At 34.5% G+C, this 23,170-nt stretch overlaps 3 protein-coding genes across 6 annotated transcripts; all 3 read right to left on the bottom strand.

The window, feature by feature from the left end:
• Positions 1-584: 584 nt before the first annotated feature.
• Positions 585-2,155, bottom strand: LOC129308533 (transcription repressor MYB5). Its single transcript, XM_054949694.1, has 2 exons — positions 1,690-2,155; positions 585-1,616 (listed from the first exon to the last, which is right to left on the bottom strand). The coding sequence occupies exons 1-2, from the start codon at positions 1,986-1,988 to the stop codon at positions 1,028-1,030; spliced, it is 888 nt and encodes a 295-aa protein (XP_054805669.1). The 5' UTR covers positions 1,989-2,155; the 3' UTR covers positions 585-1,027.
• A 1,406-nt stretch (positions 2,156-3,561) lies between these two features.
• On the bottom strand, positions 3,562-11,166 carry LOC129308156 (peptidyl-tRNA hydrolase, mitochondrial). Of its 4 annotated transcripts, none has more exons than XR_008592552.1 (10): positions 10,861-11,166; positions 7,061-7,244; positions 6,892-6,976; positions 6,724-6,791; positions 6,203-6,253; positions 6,038-6,111; positions 4,545-4,603; positions 4,381-4,457; positions 4,124-4,280; positions 3,562-4,048 (listed from the first exon to the last, which is right to left on the bottom strand). XR_008592552.1 is itself a non-coding variant. In XM_054949194.1 (10 exons), the coding sequence occupies exons 2-10, from the start codon at positions 7,166-7,168 to the stop codon at positions 4,043-4,045; spliced, it is 654 nt and encodes a 217-aa protein (XP_054805169.1). In that variant the 5' UTR covers positions 7,169-7,244; positions 10,861-11,166; the 3' UTR covers positions 3,562-4,042. The 4 variants fall into 4 exon arrangements, 3 of the variants coding, with proteins under 3 accessions (XP_054805169.1, XP_054805168.1, XP_054805170.1); XM_054949194.1 differs by having other exon boundaries at positions 4,124-4,249; XM_054949193.1 differs by having other exon boundaries at positions 3,562-4,249; positions 7,061-7,236.
• On the bottom strand, positions 7,251-10,853 carry LOC129308155 (pentatricopeptide repeat-containing protein At5g44230). The gene has a single exon (XM_054949192.1). The coding sequence runs from the start codon at positions 10,370-10,372 to the stop codon at positions 8,360-8,362; it is 2,013 nt and encodes a 670-aa protein (XP_054805167.1). The 5' UTR covers positions 10,373-10,853; the 3' UTR covers positions 7,251-8,359.
• Positions 11,167-23,170: the final 12,004 nt, after the last annotated feature.

The following is a 23,170-nucleotide window of genomic DNA, read 5'->3' as shown; positions in this document are numbered from 1 at the left end:
GATTGATGGATAGATTTGATTACAACGTGTTTCAAGTTTTCTTAGTAAAACATTTGTAAGAACACTGGGCCGGGAAAATAATTTGGAGGAAGTAAATACACACACCCATGAACTTTATCCAGTCTTCATTTCAAAATTAAGGGCATGGCATCGATCTGGTTAGAGTTGATGAATCTTAACAGCATATAGAGACTCGGGATGAATGAGCTAGCTAATAAAGACATCATTTTGCTATTTTCATTTCTTCATATAATTAGTATCTAACACTACAAGAAGGTAAACTTAAATCTAATTGATTAGCCAGGTTACTATATATATATGTGTGTGTGTGTGCGTAATTTCTTGAGTGTTTTGATATAATCCGGATGGTGCTTTCAGCAGTATTGCTTTAAAACGTGTCCTCCATGCTCTGACTATCCCGTGTGATGATTTACACTGTCTTTCACTTGGATTTGTCTGAAATGAATTGTTTGAGTGGATTGTATGGGTAATATATTTCTCCCGCTGGAGCGGTGCTAGATCAGGGAGTCATATGTATCAATATGATGATCTCTGTTTGAGAAAGAGATGCAAGTATGTATAAATAGTAGAATTAACATGCGCATTTCCATCTTGCATATATATGAATTGAATATGTTATACATAAACGAGGCAAATCTATTACAAACAGACTGTTTTGTTGTACAACAAAGCTCAAGAAGATAATACATATATGTGAATACATGCAAGATACAAGACCCCATTCAATAAAAAACCGTAGGTGAGATACTAACACGGACATTGAGATAGACACGGCATGCCCAGTGTGTAATGCATGTATTGCACAATAATGTACTAGTTTCTCTTGGTTTCTTGATGGTTGAGCTGCACATATATATATATATATATATATGAATACATGGAACGACCAAAATATAGAATACACGATAGACACAAAACATAATACATAAATGCACTCCGGTAGCAATAGGGCTCGTAGAAGTAACGAAGTGGAAGGTGATGGTGCAGGATGGAGGATCATGAGTGGCTAGCGGACACGATCTGCATCGGGCATGTTGTTGGCGGGATCGTTGTAGGCGACACCGCCAGTGGAATTATATGGAGGGGGCGGAGGGTGCTGTTGAGCAGAAAAGGCATCGTCGTTGATGAGGGAGTTGATGAAAGAGGAGAAAACGTCGTCGGTACAGTAGTTGATATCGTCCTCGACAACGTCGTCGTCGTCGTCGTCGTCGTCCACGGGGTCATCGGGATTGGTGGGGGTATTGGACAAGGGGAGCGGTGGGGGTAGATCCCCGGGGGCCAAGGGGTGATCATATGGATCCGAGAGAGGGGGAGGAGTGGCGTGACAGAAGGGACGGGGGTCCTGCTCGGCAACTGGAGGTTTACTGGGATTAGGTTTAGCGGAAGCAGGGAGGCTGGGCGATGAATTGTGATGATGGAGCGAACACGGAGCAGCAGCAGTGGTGGTTGAAGGGTGGGTATTATTAGGGCTGAGGGGCTTGTGGGTGCGGGGATCGATGCCTTGGCTGATGAGCTTCTTGCTGAGATGGGTGTTCCAGTAGTTCTTAATCTCGTTGTCGGTCCTCCCGGGGATCCTGCCCGCGATCAGAGACCACCTGACACCGCACGCAAACCCTAATTTTATGAAATGAATAGAAATAGAGGAGAAGAGAAGCGGGAGAGGGGTACCGATTGCCGAGGAGGCGGTGGAGGCGGAGGATGAGGTCCTCCTCGTCGGGGGCGATGTGGCCGCGCTTGACGGAGGGGCGGAGATAGTTCATCCAGCGGAGGCGGCAGCTTTTGCCGCAGCGGAGGAGACCGGCTCGCTTGGGGAGGGTGCGCCATCTGCCTTCTCCCTCTTTCTGGATGCACTTGGAGAGGAGCTCGTCTTCTTCGGGAGTCCAGGGCCCTCTCTTGAGCCCTACTTTGGCGCAGCAGGGGGTGGTCTTGGCAGCTGCCCTGGACGACGCCTGCGACGGCTTTCTCATACCTCAACGCTGGATCTGCGGTACAAGAGATTGGGTGTGAGTGCATATGTTACAAAATGGTGTGCCCATATATGTAAGTTGCCCGAATCACAATTATCATCACCTTATGACATGCATCTGCCAATCCCACCAATTCCCCCCTCCCACGCGCTCTCCCAACCCTATTCCCTTTACTTTCTTCTCCGTTAAGGAACTCCCTCCCTCACTCCCTCACTCACTCCCTCACTCCCTCACTTCCACTCTTTTTGTTTTTTTTTTTTAAATTTTACTTTTAGTTATTAATCGAATTTTAAAATTTCCCACCTATTTTTTAAAACTCTTTCTTGTTTTTTTTTTTACGTTTCTTTTCCGACAAAATAATAAAATTGTATGTCTGTTTTTGGAATAAAAAATTATGTTCGTTCTATATTTATTTGCAAATATGTGTGATTCCATGATAAGGGAAGAAAGTTCAATTTTTTTCCTCCCAATTGAAGTGGCAAGTTACAAGTTGAAAAAGTCTAATTAGTGGTCACAGACCCCAAATCATCTACGTAGTAGAAAAACAAAAACAAAAACAGAAAAAAAGAACATCCTTAAGTAAGCTGAAGTCTTTCTCCATGAATTGGGCATCTTTGAGAAAGTTCAATTAATGTTACTTCACGACAGGATGATAGCCAGAATTAGCCCGTTGATTCCAAGCTTCTCCATGGCGCGTAGAATCTATCGTCGTCCGGGGCCCATGGACATAAATATGAGGGCCCAGGCACTTTATCTGAAGTGATTGGGTTGGGCTATTTGGCCCTCGGACATGGACCCGTCCCATTTTTGTTTACTTTTATGACTTTTAACTTTCTCTGTACGACTGTACCCGTCGCTCATTTCTTTTTCATGTTGGCTAATGACGCTAATATAGGAAAAAATTCTTTTGTTTAGGTTTTATATTTTTGTTATTATCTTTTTATAGTTAATTACATCATAATTATTGGTGAAGTTATAAATTTCATAACTTAATATTTCGTGATTAAATATTTATAATCTTATAGAAAATTCTAACACCCTTGCAATATATATCATGGTCCTCATTTTGTGCTCCTCACGCATAAATGATTTGGACCATTCACTTTTTCTTTAAATGATCTTTGTTATTGATTTAAATTTTTTAAAAATCCTTTTAGTATTATATTTATCAAAATAAAAATATATAAAAATTATAAAAAAATTTAATATTAAATTTAAACTGTTTGTTATGCTTATTAAAGAATGGATACCATGATAGTCATCACCCTTGATAAAATTTGAACAATTTAAATTTAAATTTTTTATATTTATTTAAATAAAATATGTAAAAAAATATAGAAACATTTACTAAAAATTCTTATCACTAATCCAATAAGTACAGATTTAATTTAAATAACCTAATTTAATGCTATTTTTTAATAATTTTTACAAATTAACTATTTAAACATATTTTATACGGTATAGATATAATTTAAAAGATTTAATTTAATATTAAATTTTTTATAATTTTTATATATTTTTATTTCGATAAATATAATATCTAAAAATAATTTAAAATCAACATCAAAGAACATTTGAAGATGAAAATGCAGGGCTCAGATAACCTTTTAGGTCTGAGCATACAGTCGTTTGAGGAAGAAAATGAAAGGCTAGGTGATCTGAGCACAGGGTGCTCATCATTTGAATGCGAATCCTATGTATCACCAAACAATAGCCAAGAAAATGCCACTGCAATCAACTGCTGGGATTCGTTCCGCCCCAATATCGGCTAAAAAGTAAATAGAACCTTAGTGCCAACTTACAGGAGACCATAAAAACTACAACCCATGAAAGTTTACCATGGGGGAAAAGGTTGATGCCGCTCTACTAGCTTGGCTCAAGATGAAACATGAGCCGCTATGAACAAATTCAAAATGTGAAACTAATCTTTCCATTGAGACGGCATCCAAATGAAAACAAATGAAGACGCACAAATATGACCTCACTAAAAAACCAAATAGAAGTCCAAATCTCAGGATAGTTTAACAGAATCAATCCAGCCGGCTTTCGAGGCATCAGTTCTGCAAATCAACACATCGATAAATACCATACGTAGCTCAGAAAAACAGCCTTGGTAGCAAGGAATCCTATCATACAGGTAAAGTCTGCACTCTTATGTGCTTGTACTTTTGCTCTTTATTAAACCTTCTTGCACTCTCTGTCAGACCTCTTGATAAAAGGAGCTTCAATACCTCAACTCCCTCATCCAAAGCACCGTCAATCTGTCCAACAAGCAAACAGCAGTTCACTTGCCTAAGAAAGTTAAATGCATCACAATTATTCCTTGCACTTAATTGTCTCAAACTGAAACAAAGTGAATTCTTCTAGTGGAATTCAATCCAAAAGAACTTACTCGCTGCCTGGCGGCTACATTGAATTTTTGAAGCAAGAATGCTTTAGGATCCATTTGCCCTGGAGGCCTTCCGATCCCTTGCACCAACCAAATTGAAAATAATAATGATAATTATTCTTTAAAATGTAGGGGGGACAAAAATTATTTGACCCAAGAGTACCAACCAATTCTTAACCGAGGAAATTCTCTATTTCCTCGAAAGTGATATATGACACTCTTCAACCTGGTTCAGTGAAAAGAACTGAGTCTAAGAAGACACATGACTGGGACGAATGAGAGCAGAAACTAGTTACATTTCATGATCTCAATTCCAGGCACAAGCCAGCAAGTAACGGCGGAGGCATTACAACTTTTGGCCCTCAAAAAACAACCATCAAATGAAAAACGGTAAAATTTGAAGCAATATTAGCAAAACTGGATGTTTCCACCATATGAATGGATGAAAAAAAGTCGGACAGATAGACCACTTGATTTGGTCGCCATACAAAATACTGAAAGACCATCTATCTACCAAAGATTTCTCATCCACAATTTTGAGCAATTTCATATAGTTCTGTATTTTCAAAATAAAATTTTGTTCTCAATATGAATTTTTTTAGCATTTAGACTCTAGACGGTACATGTCAAGGATAATAACTCCATAATGTACAGAAAATTAGAATCAGTATTGGTATAATTTGACATGGCTGACTGTTTGTCCTTAAGCCACTACCACTAAGCATTCAAAGAACAAGCAAGTCTTTTTCAAGAATTCATCACTCAAGGTAGAGCCACGAGGATGTGAGAAGAGCTCAGAAGTATTCAAGAGATCAACTACATAAATGAGCATAATCCAACTCAAGCGGAGAAGGACTTATAGCATATGGGGGCCTAATAACAAGAAGAACACAGTAGAGGCTATAAAGCGCTATTGGACTTCATCTTAACCCCAAGACACTAATATACACATGTAGGGGGCAAATGAGGTCTTAATTGTGTTTATCCAAGTCTTATTGGGCGCTTAAAATGGCCCAAGGAAATTGGAGGACAAGACAAATGAACTGATTACAATTTTGGACAACCAAAGGCAGTGTTAGATACTTGTTTCCCAAGTTACGCCCATTCTTGCTCTCGAAGGCAAATGAACGGTTTATCATAGTGATCTTATAATAGGAAAGATTTTATCTAGTTACGTTGGTTTCCCATTTTTCATCGGATTCCTGTTTTAGGTTTGAGATGTTAGTTTCCTAAATTATACATGTAGGACAATATTCTCATTGTTCCCCTTTTTCATAGGGAGTCTGATTAGTATTGCCAGTCGCCTATAAATTCTACAATAATACTATAATGTAAGACATCGGAATTGGAAGTTTTATAATGCATAGCATCAAGTACCAACTTCGGGTGACATGACCAAAAGGTTTTTCATCAATTGTTATTCCAACGTTTTATTAATTGAGGGCACGTCTTACAGTTGGGCAGCCTTTTTTCATGTGTCCTCATTTTTATCTTCAGCATAAGAGAGTTAACACAAGCATATTTATTGGATTAACGGATCACAAAGTCATGATATATGTCGAACAGAAACAGAGACATGAGACATTAATTTGTCAAAAGTTGAAATATAAGTTGTCATGATCAAACGACTTAAGGACACAATAATCATATGGTATTATACCCGTTGTGGCTTCCATGACCTCCTTTGTCATGAAGACGAAGCACCCCGCATGGCAAATTCATGTCATCATGGATCTGCAACCCAAAAGAGTTGACTGAAATGAGGAACAACAAATTTATTATCAATTGGATGCATATAAGAATGGGGGTGAATGCAATGAATTACCACAAGCACGCGATCAAGAGGTAGCTTGTAATAAGCAGCCATGGGTCCTGCCTGCAATTACAGGGCAAAATATGTTATCTCATAAATTAAAACCTAGAACAAAATGCATATTGAAGTAAAGCATCAACAATCCAAACAAATAATAACCACAGAATGGCAATAAACCTACAGATTGAATCAACAAGGATCTTGGACCCCAAAAAAAAAAAAAATCTACAAGGATCATACAAACAAGCACACAGAACAAGGAAACGAAACAAGATACAGTGGATTATGCAGATAACTATTAAAGTTTAATAGTTCCATAGTCAATTCCAAGATATTACCAGCGGCGCAAATTAATCTGATATTAATGTCAATCAAGAAATAGATTTTCAGGATTCCAAATAGAGCCAGAACAGTTATCACTCAAAATAGTATAAATTAACGGGAAAATAATAGGCCATATTTGCAAGTGAGAGTTGACAAGAGCTTTGACTAGGTAAACCTCAGGAACTAAGTTGAATATCTTGAATCCTTACTGATTCACCACTAAGATTCATGTAAGTTTGAGGCTTTGCAAGGAAAACAGGAATTTCACCAACAATACCTGCAATGGATTGTCGCACAAATTACTCAGAAATGCAACACATAATGGAAAAAATAAATAAATGAGGTTGAAGAAGGAAGATTGAATGCCATGGACCAACCTTGGCCAAAAATGGCTTTGCAATGGACTGTGTTCATAGCAATCCCTTGAGATTGAGCAAATGCATCAATCATCTCAAAGCCAATCTGCTTTCAATAACATTGTATTATCTTTTGAGGAAACTAAAAAGTAAACCTGTAGGATGCATTACATTTTAGATTACAGTATACATTGTGTCTAGTTCCCTTGTACTTTTCACCAGGATTGCCCAACCCAACAAAGAGCCATGGCCGAGGAGTAGCAGCACACAAGCAGCGCCTATACAAGTGATTAAGCATATTGTCCAGGAACTCAGGCAGTCTTCACCAAATTGCAACACATTTTCTATGCACTGAATTTGGTTCACCTGCAATTCTGCAACTAAACCGATAAGTTTTTATCTATGAAGTTGTTTCCTTAGATTAGAGGGGCCATAGTGCATAAAGAACAAACTTAATAAAACAAATTGATTATAATTTCAACCTTGTGGCTAATAACCAGGCTTTCCTGATTTCAGATGTAACTGTACAAGTTAAGGCAAAGAAACAATCTAAAAACAACAAATTTGAGGATACCATCAACCATTACAACACCATTTTTAAGCTACTAAAGAAATTTCTAAAAAACTCCTACGTTATATTCAATTCCATCAAACCATTATCAACACATCCATTTACGGCTTAAATAAACGAGCTTTTAATTGAACCATGAAATGATCCATAATCAAATCAATCCATAGTAGGTGAGTAAATTCACGGCTTTTCATAAACCTACAAGTGACAAGGTCCACGACGACTTAAAAGTTAGGAGAAGAAGAATAGCAAGGGTTAGATCACAAAACTATGTAAAGCAGCAAAAAAGGTAATGACAATATATGACCAAGTCAACAAAGTAGAGATGGGTTTGCCATAGGATGATGAGGCATGGCACAAATTTATATGTAACAACAAGGGGAAAGTTCAAGTTCCCTCATTTGGTATGACAATAAGAGAACAACCCAAAGAAATTCTCATTTCCTTGTTATTATCAAAAATATTTGCATCAGATTAAGTGGCCGAGGTCTTAGGTTTGGTGCGGACAACTGCAGCTCACTATCTTTCTGGCAGTGATATCTGAGGTTCAACAAGTGCATGCTTGCTGTTGAGATAAACCAAGAAGGTGGCAATGAATGCAAAGAAAGGGAAAGTGTTTTCTGAAGAGCAATAACTTTCCTAATGTAATTACATATTCTAATGATATGATATATCAAAATCAACGTTCAATGTATATAACCTAGAGAACGCTGCACTATTTCCCTAGGGAAGAATCACCTCCAGCCAATCATCAAAGAAGTATCACAAAGTTCAATGGTGATTTCTCACGGTTGGCCTTAAAGGAATATGGAAGGCTACAATATTTAAGCCAAGTTCAACAGTTGTAGATTCTCAGAGATAATCTCTAAAGGTAAGCATTGAATTATTGCTGGTGGAAAGCTTTAGAACAAGCCTCGGTCACCAAAAATTGCCACAAGAGCAAGTCCCCCCAGTGAAGTGGTGGAATCTCATGTTATCTCTGACAATAATCTTTCTTTTTGTAATTTTTGATGCACCACACATAACAATATGGCAATCCTCACATATTCTAAGGTTTTTCATAATCTTTATAGTGGAATCAGCATCTGTATTCAACAATCCGTATGCCAGAGCCAGCTTTTCACTATGAGTCATTAGTAAACGCTTCTTCTCTTCATCACTAACATCATATGGCACAGAACCCAGATTTGGCTGGTATCCAGTAGCCTCCAGTCGCTCCACAAGATCCTCTAGTGCTTTCCTTATCTCTCTGGTTTGTGGATGTGTTGCATCACCTGCAAAGAATTCTTGAATTATGCCCTTCTTCGCTTCAACCCAGCTGCATCCAGGGTTTTTCTTTAATTTTTTCCCTCTCATCAGTTTCCTCACCCTTGACACATCATCCCACCTACCAACTGATGCGTATGTGTTAGAAAGCAGAATATAGTTTCCTATGCTATCAGGTTCAAGTTCAAATAAATGACTTGCAGCAATTTCAGCAACATCGGGGTTCTCGTGTGTGTGTGATGCTCCAAGAAGTGCTCCCCACACTCCACCATTGGGCTTCATAGGCATTGTTTCAACAAGTTTAAGTGCTTTTTCTAAGTGTCCAGCTCGACCAAGAAGATCTGCCATGCAAGCATAATGATCTGCTGTTGGAGTTATACCATAACATTTTTCCATAATATCAAAGAGCTGCCTCCCTTGGTCTACCATGCCTACATGACTGCAAGCAGAGAGCACTCCTAGAAAAGTGACATGGTTTGGTTTTATCTCTGTCTTTAACATGTCAAAAAATAATTTTATGGCTGCATGAGCTAGGCCATGCATTGCAAATCCTACAATCATAGAACTGTAGGAAAATACATTTCTTTCCTTCATTACCAAAAAAAGCTTGTATGCCTCCTCCACATTACCACACTTTGAGTACATGTCAATTAATGCTGATCCCACAACTACATTATCGGCTGGCCTAAATCTCGAACTCTCGGCAATGTCCCTGATCCAATTAGCATGTTTTGATGCACCTAATTGAGAACAAGCAGATATAACACCAACCAAGGTAACTTCATCAATCGCAATGCCAGCATCTTGCATTCGCTCAAAAACCTCCAATGCCTTCCTTGGCATGGCATTCTGGGAATAGCCATTAACCATAGCTGTCCAGGCTACCATGTCTTTAGTTGGCAATCCATCAAACAAATCCCCAGCAGATTTCATATCACCCCTTCTTGCATATGCAACAATCAACTCGGTCCAAGAAATCACATCCCTTTCAATCGTTTCATCAAATACTTTATGCCCACAATCCAAAAGCCCACATTTAACATACATATCAATCATAGTGTTGCCAACATACAAATCAGACGCAAAACCACCTATCAGTATTGTCTGAGCATGAACCTGTGACCCCAGACTCGCATTAAGAACAGCACTGCAAGCCTTAAAGAGAGCTGAGAACGTGAATGATACAGGACCAATGCCTTTCTCCCTCATACAGCTATACAAACGAATTGACTCCGACAAGGGTCCTTGAACGCCATAGCCCCGAATCAGAGCAGTCCAAAGAAATGGGTTGGGGTCCTTAACCTGTCTGAAAACAAGGCGGGGGTAAGAGTGCACAGGAACATTCATTTTAATGAGCATACGAATAAGCTTGGTGACAATATAGCAACATTGATCAAGGCCTTTGCGGTAGAGATGGGCATGGACTTGTTTGAGTTGGTTCAAGGTGGTGCATCCATGCAAAGTAGAAACAATATGCGTCTCCAAAATCTTTTGCTCTTTAAGCCCTGAATAGGGAGCAAAAATCCGAGCTGATAGCGGCAGCTGCCGTAAACCATCAAGTCTCAAAACAGGAATAGTGGATATTCTGCGACAGAGAAATATAGCGACTGAATCGGCTAAAAACGTATCTTTGGGAGCATTCAGAACTGCAAGCATTTTCTTCATCTTTCATACCCTCACACGTGGCATAGTATAAGCAGTTCCCGTGTCAAACAAAAAATTGCCAGTGAGCAACTAAACGACCTTTCAGTTTAGGCATGAAACCATGCTCCGTAATCAAGTCAATCTATAGCTGGTGAGAAAACAAAATTCTAAGATTTTTCAGGCTCCGACGAATGGCAACAAAAGATTGTTGGCATCGATCCTAAAAATATGCCATGAAGTGTAACAATTTTGAAGTTGGGAGAAGAAGAACGAAGAAGGTAATATTACCAAACGACGTAAGGCGCAGAAAAAAAAAACAATGACTGACAAAGAAGCAGGTCGACGAAGCCGGGACGGGTTTGCCGTAGGATGATGAAGTTGATAGACAACAAACATGAGGAATTAGCCACTTCAAAAAAAATTTGTGGGTGATAACAAAGGGAATGTTCTGGTGCCCTCGTCTGCTATGAGAACAAGTGAGCAACCCGAAGTAATTATTGTTTCCGTACCTGTTATTGTGGACAAAATTTGTAATGAGATAAGGTAACCGAGACCGGGGGCTCAGTGCTGGCAGCTGCAACTCACGGACGGTCCATCAGTGATCTCCGAGATCCCGGCTAGCGTATGATTGACGTCGATATCAACCAAGGCGGCGGCGAGTGCAGAGGAGGAGGGGAATAAGGATCACCTGAACTGAGCTCGTCTAAACAAAGACTGAGGCAAGTGATTTGTAACCGTCCGATTCAGCAAGGAGAGAAAATTTTGCAACTCAGCGTATAATTGAGAGGAAACATAAAAACCTTGTGATCAATGAAAACTCGTTGATCTAGTTGAGGAATTGATTCCATATCTAGGGGAGCTAGTGGGACATGGCGGAATTGGATACTCCTGTCCCAAAATTTGCCTCAAAAAAATAATTGAAATTAAATTTTTTTCTCTCATCTCATCTTATTTCAAAAATTATTCCATTTCATTAAAAATTAGGATGAAATTAAAAGGAAGTCGAGGCATCTTGATAAAGTAGATAATGTGTAAAAAAACTTAAATAATAATATTCATTAATTTAAATTTTAAATTACATAACATATTAACTTTAAAATCAAAACAACATGAGTATATAAATCACAATAATTTAAAATTAATTATTAAATTATATCAATCACAATTATAAATGTAAACTTTAAATCAAGTATGTATGAGACATAAAATACTATGATAACAATTACAAGTAATTTTTAAGCTATAAAAGCAACAATAACAGACCAGTTAGGCATGATATTAAGTCATTATTCTTCTTTTTTAATTGAGATATATTAAACTAATGACTCTTTTAAAAATAGAGTAAGAAATGTGTATAAACAAAAGTTATTAAATATATAGATATAATAATAATAATAAATTGTATCAATGTAATTAATACATCGTAAAGAAAGATATTATCCTATACTGCTTATTCTATATTATTAAAATTATTAATATAAAAAATTTTAGTTTTAAATAAGAATTGCACATATTAAAATTATAATTAATATAAGTATAAATTATATTAATATAATTAATATATTTAATGTATATTTTTAAAATAAAAATATAATTTATATATATATAAAATATTTAGGACTAGACAAGATGTCCAAAGGGCAATCCCATATCCCGTCCTGAACCTCTTTCTCATCTTATCCAACAAAAGTTCATCCCGATTATTTTTAAGTCGAGACAAAATCCATCCTAATATGACTAGAATGAAATCAGACCGATCGGGATTAGGTACAAGTTGAACCCCTTAACTATGCCTACATCTACTAAAAATATGGATCACTGTAATGAAACCTTGCTGTGGGAACTCTAAACATTTTGGGGTTGCCATTTATATTAGTTAGGGTATATATCATAAATAAAAAAAAACTTATATATTTAATGTATTTGTTTTCAATTAAATCAGAACACATGTATCTTTTATAAATTATTTAATATTTTATAAAAAAATTTATTATTAATATTATTATCATATTAAAATGCACATATCTTGACTTAATTAGATAAAGATATATTAAAATTATAGCCTGTCGAGTTTAGCCCGAATTACCAACTCTATGTATAATTAAAAAATTGTTATTCACAGTAGTCATTTGCATATCAAGGTTGAACTTTACAGAACAAGAAGTAGTGCTATTCATATAGGTGATCCACTCTTATTGTAAAAGTTGATTCACAATTTAAGAAATGCGTATTGAATGCCTATTAAAATTAGTTAGATCAAGTTTTTGTTTATGGTAAGTGTGTAAGTTTGGGATCATCACCCAACTAGCCTGAATTAATTATTTAAAAGTGTTTAGTGAGTGTATAGTAAAATTACTCTAATTTTGGCCATTGATTGTGTTGAGATTATGAGTCAAATTTTTATAATCTTTCGTGATTATTTTTATATATTATTTTCGTGTAAATCTATCATATCTTTATTTAATATTTTAGGAAATATTTATTATTATCTAAGATAATATTTTCAACTGATAAGAAGCTCTATATATATTTTGTCTCTTCATCTCCCATAAAAGAGACAATTATTATAACTTTTATTTTCTATAATGAAATTAATCGCTCATTGCTCGTGAGTTTTCTGTCCCTCAAATTGAGAGTTTTTCCCATGTTAAATTTATTGATTCATTTTTTATTACTTTCTTTAACTTCTCTATAATTTTTAATTATTTTATTCTATTTACTTTCACTAATTATTTACGCACTCCCTAATAGATTGATTAACAGGGTGGTATACAATTCATACTCCCTTAAATTTTGCAAAAGAATCATGGGCTTTAATGTCTCCCCGATTTACTTGATGTCTATATATTCCCTTAAAATGTAATAAATTGGTCTTATCGTAATTCACAATTTGACTATATTTATGTTTAAATGGTGGGGGTTTAGGATGTTAGAGTGTCTTTTCCGTTTGTAATCTCCGTACATAGTTCTTAAATTCTTACAATATTATTTATCTTGATTCAAATTCCATTATTGATAAGGTGATTCTAGTTTTTTTGTATTCCTTGAAATTATCTTGGAATTTTGTTCTTTTAGTATTTCAACTATTCATCGATGACTAGATGATAATATAGATAAACCATTACATTTAGCCTTTTTCATGTAAAATATATAGTTCCATTGTGGCCTTCAGACATTGACATTGATATTTCAATAATTTTCATGGAAATATGTGAATGTGGGGCAGTTGATGGCGGTCTTCACTAATGTATATTATCGAATAAACATATTATAACATCCCAAATTTTATTTAAGGTGGACTTAATTAATTAATTAGGCTAATTAGAGATTAGTACTTTGGCTTAGAAAGACCAATTAGGCCTATTAGACCTCTGGAGGGGGTCAAAAATAGAGTTTAAAGAGTTAATGTGCTAGATTAAGCCCAGATTTTTAAGCTTAAGTGATGCTGCCTGTTTTCGAGTTGTTTGCCATAACGAATAATATTTCTCATCATGATGAGTGCACTAAAATTTTAAAATCAATTAGCTATTCAAAAAAAAAAAAAAAGAGGTTGAAGGGCTTTGTTTAGCAGGTAAAAAGCAACTCTACTGTGGTTTCAACCTAGAGGGTGGTTTTGGGAACATTTTAGGACTTCCATAGCATTGGGTAAGCTTCATTATCTCTTATTCTACCTCTTCTCTTATCGTTCTTTTGATTTAAAGTATGGGTAAGTTGAGATTCAAATTTATGGTGGTGTTACAGCCACTCTTAAGACTTAAATGAGGTTCATTGGTGGCATTTAAATGCTCCTATGTAATATTCACATTGACATTACCAAGACAACACTTACACATTATTGTGATAACTCGGATTAAATAGAATTCTCAGAAGAAGTTACCACAACTCAAGGATTTAAAGATAATTAGTTAAAACATTGGGATCCCAAGAAAACCCTTTTTAATATATTGTTTGAACTCAAACTATGGTTAAAAATCAATTTAGAGCAAATACGAAAGTACGGGAAACAAACTACAACAAAATCTGGCTTAAATGCCATTTTTCAACAAATACTGATCCGTCCACCGCGGCGCAGGCCATGCCTGCCGTAGCGGATGGCGCAGAGGGACAAGTCTCTCAATTGCCCAATGTGTCACGACGCAACAACCATGCACTACGGCGCACACCTGCTGTCATGGCATCTCTTTAAACTTCCGGAGCACACCGTTTCGCCATCCGACATCCGATTTGAGCGGTTTAAGTGTCCACATGAAGTTCTTTGAGCCCTCTAGCTAATGGCACCAGTCTTACACCTAAACAATCATCCATTTAAAAGATTGATACCCAAAACCAACATGGTTCATTTTCACAACAAAACACATACTATGGTGTTCAACTCACAATACACAACGCCAATAGCCCGGCAGATAACTTGACTACCTCAAATGGACCATACACCATATAACAATCCATTCACATTACACAATTAAGTAATCACGCTCAAAATGACTACCAAACCTCCATTGGATAAAAACAAAATAGGGTGGACAAAATTCAACACATCAATCAATTGGTCATTTTAACACTCAAAACACTTAATATATATATATATATATATATATCACTTGTAAGCAACTTGACCAAGCACACAATTAATCCATATCTTCACTCCTAGACCAAGATATACATGCTTATCACAATTTCATATAAGTGATGTCCAAATAATGTCATGTTCTTAAGTTGGTAATAATTATCAACAATATTTGTTATAACACATAAAAAGAGAAAAGGGAAGAGCTATACAATGATGCTCTTCACTCTTCAAATGCCCTTTCCTTCCCCTTGCCCCTACCTGAGCTTTCACCTGTAAAATATAACTATAGGGTGAAATAAATATTTTAATAACCAATACAACTCATTAAATGTTTATTACCACAAATAACCATGAAAAAGTATCAAAACCATAAAAATACCAAGCACACCATAATTATGAGATATATGGATCTCTTCTTAACAAAACGTGTAGTTTTACACTAGCATGATCATCTAACCACTAAACCTCTAATGCTCCCTGACATGAAACCATAGGCTCCCCTAGTTCAACTACTTATTGACCCGAGCACATTTTCGGTGGTAGAAATACCCGGCCAAAGGTAATCGAACCTGCCTATGGACTATGATTTTTTCCTCTTCACACATTTGTGATAGAGACATCGTTGACTCCTAACCGCACCCTAACAGGTATTAGAGAGTTGCCAGATTGCCCGAATGTCCTATGGTAACAATCCCATATAATGCTGCATCGGATGTCCCGTGGTGTCAGCTCGACCATATGAATTTGTCACTCACATATCTCTACATACACATATTCCTACATATCTCGGGTGAACTCCCACCCCCTATGATCATGCTCTTTCACAATTTCCACCACTTTTCATCACATTTTTCACATCACACTTATATATATAGTATATATATTTCAATTAGAAACAATAACCATTTACGAAATACTTTTTCATGCTAAAATCATTTACAATGTCAAATTATGCACAAACCTCTTCAAAAGCACAATTTTATCATTTAAAATTACTTCTACACAATTACAATAATTAATAAACACAATAAACTATATGGTTACCCCAACCTTTTTGTCACACAAAAAGAGTTACCATTGCTCAACGTTAGCTCCACACATTTCATACGCACAATAAAGCTCGAGCAACGCTCAATCTACACTAATAGGTGACAATCATCAATTATCATTTTGAATAACTCCAAATTTACTAGGTTTTAAGTGCTTAAAATACTCAAATTTCTTTTCTAACAATACTAACCACTCTCACACACTCTAACCATCCTATTGAATATTCTAACACACCAACTTCGCTAATCAATGTCCCACATCATCTTAAAATCCTTAAATTATACTTAAGATTCGTCCAAACCCTTACCAAAAATTTTCAATCACTACAAAACTCATAAACTCAAGGTTAGAAGCTTGATTTAACTCCCCAAGATCTTAAATAAACTAATGGGTTCGGTCTAAACCTAAGGGAACTAAAATCAAAGCCTCTATTACCCTAAATGTTCATATTTTCACATAAAAGAGAGAGAAGAGGGAATGTACAACTTATAAGGGTGAATTAAGCTCCAAATACCTTTAAAGCAGCCTAGGGATCGTGCCCTAGTAGACCACAAGCTCTCCTCTGTCACTCTCTCATTTTCTCTCTTTATCTCTTTTGTTTTCGGTCTGTTTTCGCGAATTGAAAAGTGTAAATTTTGCACGTGCGCCGCGGCACACTGACTTACCCGCCGTGGTGCATGGCATAGAAAAATATACAAAATTTTAAACTCTCTTCCGTGCCATGGCCTGCTTGAATCTCGACCTAGCTATCTTTTAAGGCTGTCCAAGGATCTGAAAATTAAATTAGTCTCCATAAACCTCGCTAGATTAATAATTTATCTAAATTGATCAAATTACCTTTGAAAACACTGATAATTACTAATGAGGAAATTTAAGATGTTACAGGAACCTTACCTAATAGTGATTCTTGCTTAAAATGCTCTTGAAATACTCCCAAGATAAATCCCTAGCAAACCCCAAGTCTTCCTCCTTCATCTCTCTTCTATTTCCTTCTTTTTTCCTCTTTAAAATTAGATATATTTCACGTTTGATTTAACCCAAAAAGTGGTCGTGCATCGTGGCATATGGCACAAGAAGTGCCTTGTGCCACTTTGACCTCACATTCGAGCCTAATTAATCCATACACCATATTAGCTCATTTTCAAGGCTGTTTAAAGGTTTAATAACTTTATTAGTGTCCCAAAAATACCATTAATTTATAAATTACTTATTTTAACCAATTTACCTTTCTTAAACGCTCAAAGTTTTAAGTTAAAAACTTAAGATGTTATAAGGGTCATATTGTATCAGTTTAATATAGATCATTTACATGCATGCTCTACTGGTTAACTTAAGCAATTTTAGGGTGGCCTTAAGTCTAGGTATCAAGGTCTATGGTGCAAGTTTTTGAAGTGATGTTTTGCTACTTATTCCTTCACTCCTTAAATTAATGGCATGATTTAAGCATTACTGCATGAATGAATTTGCAAGTCTTGGGTTAATATACATATATGTGAGGGGAGGGGAGACATTTGTGTTTATGTAAAGAGTCTAAAGACTTAATAATACACATAGTGTTCCACGGTCCTTGTTTAATACTAGATTAAGATGTTCATGTTGTCATGGCTAGTTATTTAATTACATACATGTGGATACTTAGATCACTCTATTTGGAGGTCTAGGTAATTAATTATATGAGTTTAAGGTTAGATCTGTGGTTGTTGTCATTTTTTGTTTTGTCAATACGGTGTTTGCCGCGACTAGCATGTTACTATTAGGTGGTCATGGCAAGTGGCCTCTATGCTTTTCATGCGGTCAATATTGTTATTTGTAGTTGGCCGTGGTGAAGGAATGCTTAGCCACAACAAACAAGCACAGTGAGACCCATAATGTCTATTTTACCCTTCAAACTCCTGCTTTTAATGTGATGTCTTCTTTTATTTGTTTTCGCAAGATTCATCTACCTTGAGTTGTATATTTAAGTTTGGGATCCCATGTCCTATCTATCTCTTAACAAAGGTTTAGCTGGCTTTTCAATTAAGAACGTTAATTGTGAGTTATTTGTGAGATAATGATAGAGGTCATTACACATATGGTTATGAGACCATATTAATATGCATATATGTGTCATATAGGTTGTACTTGTTGCATCCCTTATGAACAAATTTGGGAAAGGTTATCTCTTTTAGTCCTTTTTAAAACTATGGTTCGAAAGGAAATTTAAGATGAAACTGATAGAATGAGAGGGAAGACAAAATCCTCATTGTTCTTATTAGTCTCAGTATCTACTCCCTAGATGGTATGCAAACAATTAAATTTTACTTTTCATGTAACTACTTTGCATTTTTTTATTTTTAAAAGAAATCATTGAAATTGTTGTGTATATTGATATAATATTCTTTGTCCTTGTTTTTCATTAGTCACTAAGATATCTATTTAATTTGTGTTCTTTGTTTGTTTATATATTTAACATGTCTTGTTTAGCCTTACAAAGTATATGAATGATGATGTTATTTTACCTTTTGTTTTATTTTGTGCAAATGGAAAATTGTGATGTGCCTGTTTGAAAAAGCCATTATCTAGGCACTCAGTTACATTTTTCATTTTAGAATTGGAATGATTCATTTTTCTAGATCTATTCATTATTAGTATGATATTTTATATTTAATTAAATTGTTTTTTATTATTTTTTATGGGCATAAATGTAAAATCTTCAATTCTTAAACATATAATTAACACATACTTAACTTTAACATAGAACTACCATGATATTTATAATTAATTTAATAATAAAAGATGTTATGGAAAGAAAAGGATTAATATTGGCTACATAAAAACTCAAAAAGGTTAAGTAAGAAAATCCCGTAGAGATGGGATCCCATTAATCATTAAATTTCAAAATTGAGTTTAAAAGGTCATTTAGCCATTATAAATTAGAGTAAAAAGTGTTTGAGAAGTATGAAAAATAATTAAAGTTGAAAACAAGTTAAAATGAGGTAAAAAAGGTTATTTTTGCTTAACAATGGTACTTGACTGGAGTTAAAGAACGTTAAGCCATAACCAACACTTCCAATGAAGTTTTTGGCTGTAGCTAAATGGTCTCGAGAAGTCCTTTGACTACAACCAAAAATATATTGGCTGTAGCCAAAGATATGATAGCAACTGCCATGATAGCTCCTCAATCATGAACTTTCGATGTACATAACTTTTGACTTGGACCTTTGATTGAGGTGATTCAAGTGTCCACATGTCAAAAATTTTATAATCTAGCTAATGGTTTTGGTTTATCTCAATCTAATATCAGATGAAGAATTTAGACACTTGAAGCCATAATTTTACATTTTTACATCTAAATAATCAACCAAGTGTCCAAATCTCAAACCATAAGCCATTAGCTCATACAGGAGCTTGAACCATACTCAATAAGTTTTAATACACTTGTCTAAATAGTTATAATCATCAAACAACTCTTAGTACAAGAGTTGACCACCCAAGTACCATAAGGCACATAATAAAAGGGTGAAAATGCAATTATTTGCATTTAAGCTAAATAATCACTCAAAACATGTTAAACTTATCTAACTTGTTAATATATACTTGTTCAAACTATCTTGGCACACTACCATGGTTAGATTAGGGGTTTAGACCCTTCTATGGCTAAGAAAATCCAAAAATGACTAAATTCAATATTTAAGACTACAAATGCAGGTAGACTTCAAATAAACATAAGTCAATATGAAAGATCCTTCGTTGAAAAGTATTATATTCAAATTACACATAAAAGATAAAACTAGAGATATTATAATTGATTACTCAATCTCTAGCTTCATAGGCCTCCCCCTTTGCCCTTAGCTTAATCCTCGCCTGTAAATATTAAACTACGAGAGTGAGATAAATATCTTAGTAACCAAGTAATTTAATCAAGCATATTAAAGTGTGGCAATCACAATAATTAAGCATTTAACATCACATAAGGCAAACCAATATTATTCATAATGCATCTTTATAATGTGGTTTACATGATCAAATGCAACCGTCTTATACTACTCCTTATATCATCTGACCAAATCTATAAACTATTATATCATGTAGGTCTAACCCATATGACTGGACCAATCTCGCTCTCTAATTATGAAGGGTCACCTGGCTAAAGGCTCCTCTTAGACCATGAATTCCCCCTACTTAAATTTCAAGGTGTCATAAGTACTCGACCCATACTGTCTAATTCAGGATCAATGATACTGAATGTAACACACCAATTTTTTTTAAATAATTTAACTCAATCATAGTTGGGTTACAGCCACCCAACACATTTTTATATCAATAATTTCAATATAAAATATTTTATAATTGGCTTCAACTCACACAATATAACATTTCAGATAAATTTTTACCTCCCACATGCCATTAGGCTAAATCACATTTGTCCATCCTTATACTCTCAACAAGTAAAATAAGCAATTTAGTCAATTTTCAACACAAGCCAGTTATTTGGCCTTATAATCATGCCATTTTAACCAATTTAAAGTAAACCAAATATTAAAATTACAGTCATTCAAATTGTACCAAAAATAGAAATAGTTTGAAAGGCATGATTACATTTATATATTCATATAATTGTTAATAAACAAAAAGCCCTAATATTAGCAATATAACATATTATAAATCATAAATCAAATACCCAAAAGAGACAGTGGATCTATGCCACTAAGCCTCTAGGACTCCTTCACGTGTCACTCGTGGCTCTTCTCCTAAAAATTGTTAACCACATAATGAGACTCAAAAGTCCCAGTAACCAAAGCCAATTTATGATAGTGTATACAAACAGTTAAGTGTGTGCTTATTAAGTGAAAATAAAAAAAATAATATAATTCCAACAAATATAAAAAATATTACAATACACACAAACAACCATCCTTATATCCCTCCATTAACCTCGAGCCGTAGCCCTTACTCAGTGCTAAATTACTCGGCCAAAGGTAGATTAGCCCGAGCCCTTACAAGCCACCTATTGAGCTCCAATAGGGGCGTACCACGTGGCATATAAATACAACAATAATAGCAAGTCTCCCAACACCTCCCACAATAATCAAACAAATTCATAATAATATTGCACAATTATACAATAGTACAAATTCATAATTTTCTCAATAATCACCCAATTAACATGAAGTAACACTAATCACAAATTAAAAGCATGGTTACCTCGTGGCTTTTTTAATAAATTATTCCTTACAATTTCTCTCTCACCACAAACTTCACCAATAATACAATCTACAAATAACATATTATTTATAAATATTAGTTTCAACTTTTGAAACTAATAAAATAATTCTAATAATAGAATTAAAAATATAACATAATTCCTAATTTTAAATCTTAATACAAATCTAGAGTTAATACTATTAAGTAAAATTTTTAACTCCTCTTTTACTTATCAATAAACATTAATAATCTAAAAATCAACTTCTAAACTAATTTCTATTATCAAAATTTTCTTTTTATTTCATAAATTCGCACCTAAAATACCCAAAAATTAAAAATTAAGTCTCTAGCTTAGAATCATAATCCTATAGCCATAATAATTCATTTCTCATCCCAAATAATCATCTAAACCTCAATAAATCAATATATATTTTTAGATCTAGTTTAAAATTTGATCCATAAGCCACAAATTCAAAGATCATCAACAAATTTATACTCTAGAACATTTATTATACTACTAACAACCTCATAAACCATATTTATTCAACATAAATTCATCCTTCTTTTAGATCCTAAATTTTCTACCACCACAAAATCAAAAACCAAAGAGGAAGGATGACTAAGAAAATTTTTTAGAACACTTACTTAGTCTTGAAAAGCTTAAAATCACACCTTAAATATCCTATTAAAAATTCTTACCTTAAAAACTCAGCACCGGTGAACTTGGCTCACAGACGCTCTCTCTACCTCAGCTCACACACGAAGGAAAGAATGAAGCAATGAAGAAAACATGTGAGTTTTTATAAAAAATTTAGTGGGTCCCACATTTTTTTTTATTTCTTCTTTCCTCTCTCTTCTTTCTTTTTTTTATTATTATTATATAAAATCATTGCACCGGGAGAGCACCGAAAGTTCACTTCTTCTTCCCCTTTTTTTTTATTCATACCTTTCTCTTTTTTTTATAATAATAATAATAATTTAATAATATATTTTTTTAATTAATTAATTAATTTAATTTTTTTAAAAAAATTTAATTTTTAATTTAGAATTATATCCTAAGTTAGATTTAATAATCATTTTCTACTAATTTGCTTACCTCTAAATATTTTTTAAAATTTTTATTAACCCAAATTAACTATTAAAATTTAAATTGGGATGTTACACTGAACATTGTGCTTGACCCATGCTGCACCCATAGGCGGTCGACAATACTAAGCACATATAGTAATAAAGTATGCCAACCACTATGCGCAAACTCAATGGAGACTACACCACGTGGATTTTCTATCATAATCCCTCTATTATGCTAAGGTGAACTCCCACCTATTATAATCATGCAAGTTCAATCAACATAAGCAAATCTAAATTTATGCATATCATAGTAACTTATCATCATCATAATTTCTAAAACTTGTATGCTTATTATAGTTTACACCACATTATAGTTTACAATGACTTGTTATATAATCAACTCATAGCCAATCAAAACCCAAAATTTATATTTCAAATACCAAATAACATTTATATAAATATAATCACCAAATACTTCATCACAATGAGTCATATTTCATATTTGGATAATAGTTTAAAATTAACATATTTATCTATAAGCTCATTTCAAACCATCCATAATAATACTTAAAGTGTAAATGTAAACACAATTATGTACTATACTTAAATTCTTAATTACCTTAACTTTTGTTTTACCAACCAAGAGTACCTGTGAATATTAAATGGAGCCTTCAAAAAGCTCAATAGCACCAATAATAGTCAATATACAATTAAACATATCAACAGTTATTAATGACTAATTATCTTTAATTAACTCTAATCAAGGCCTAAACTAAAAAATTTTATTATGGTCATCTACCCATAACTAAATCCATTTTTAGGTTTCATTAGTTCACTTAGACTCCTATTAATCTAATCAACACTATTAATAACTCATAACTTTTTTAGCTCAACTAATTAGCTCTAGGATTTACTTTAAACCTCACTTTGAAATCCTAAAACTT

This window comes from Prosopis cineraria, unplaced genomic scaffold (assembly GCF_029017545.1).
Source record: "Prosopis cineraria cultivar Desert tree isolate PC_DT_omini unplaced genomic scaffold, ASM2901754v1 PC4, whole genome shotgun sequence".
Taxonomy (NCBI): domain Eukaryota; kingdom Viridiplantae; phylum Streptophyta; class Magnoliopsida; order Fabales; family Fabaceae; genus Prosopis; species Prosopis cineraria.
The sequence above is the reverse complement of the archived record's forward strand: the minus strand, read 5'-3'. Positions and strand labels throughout refer to the sequence as shown.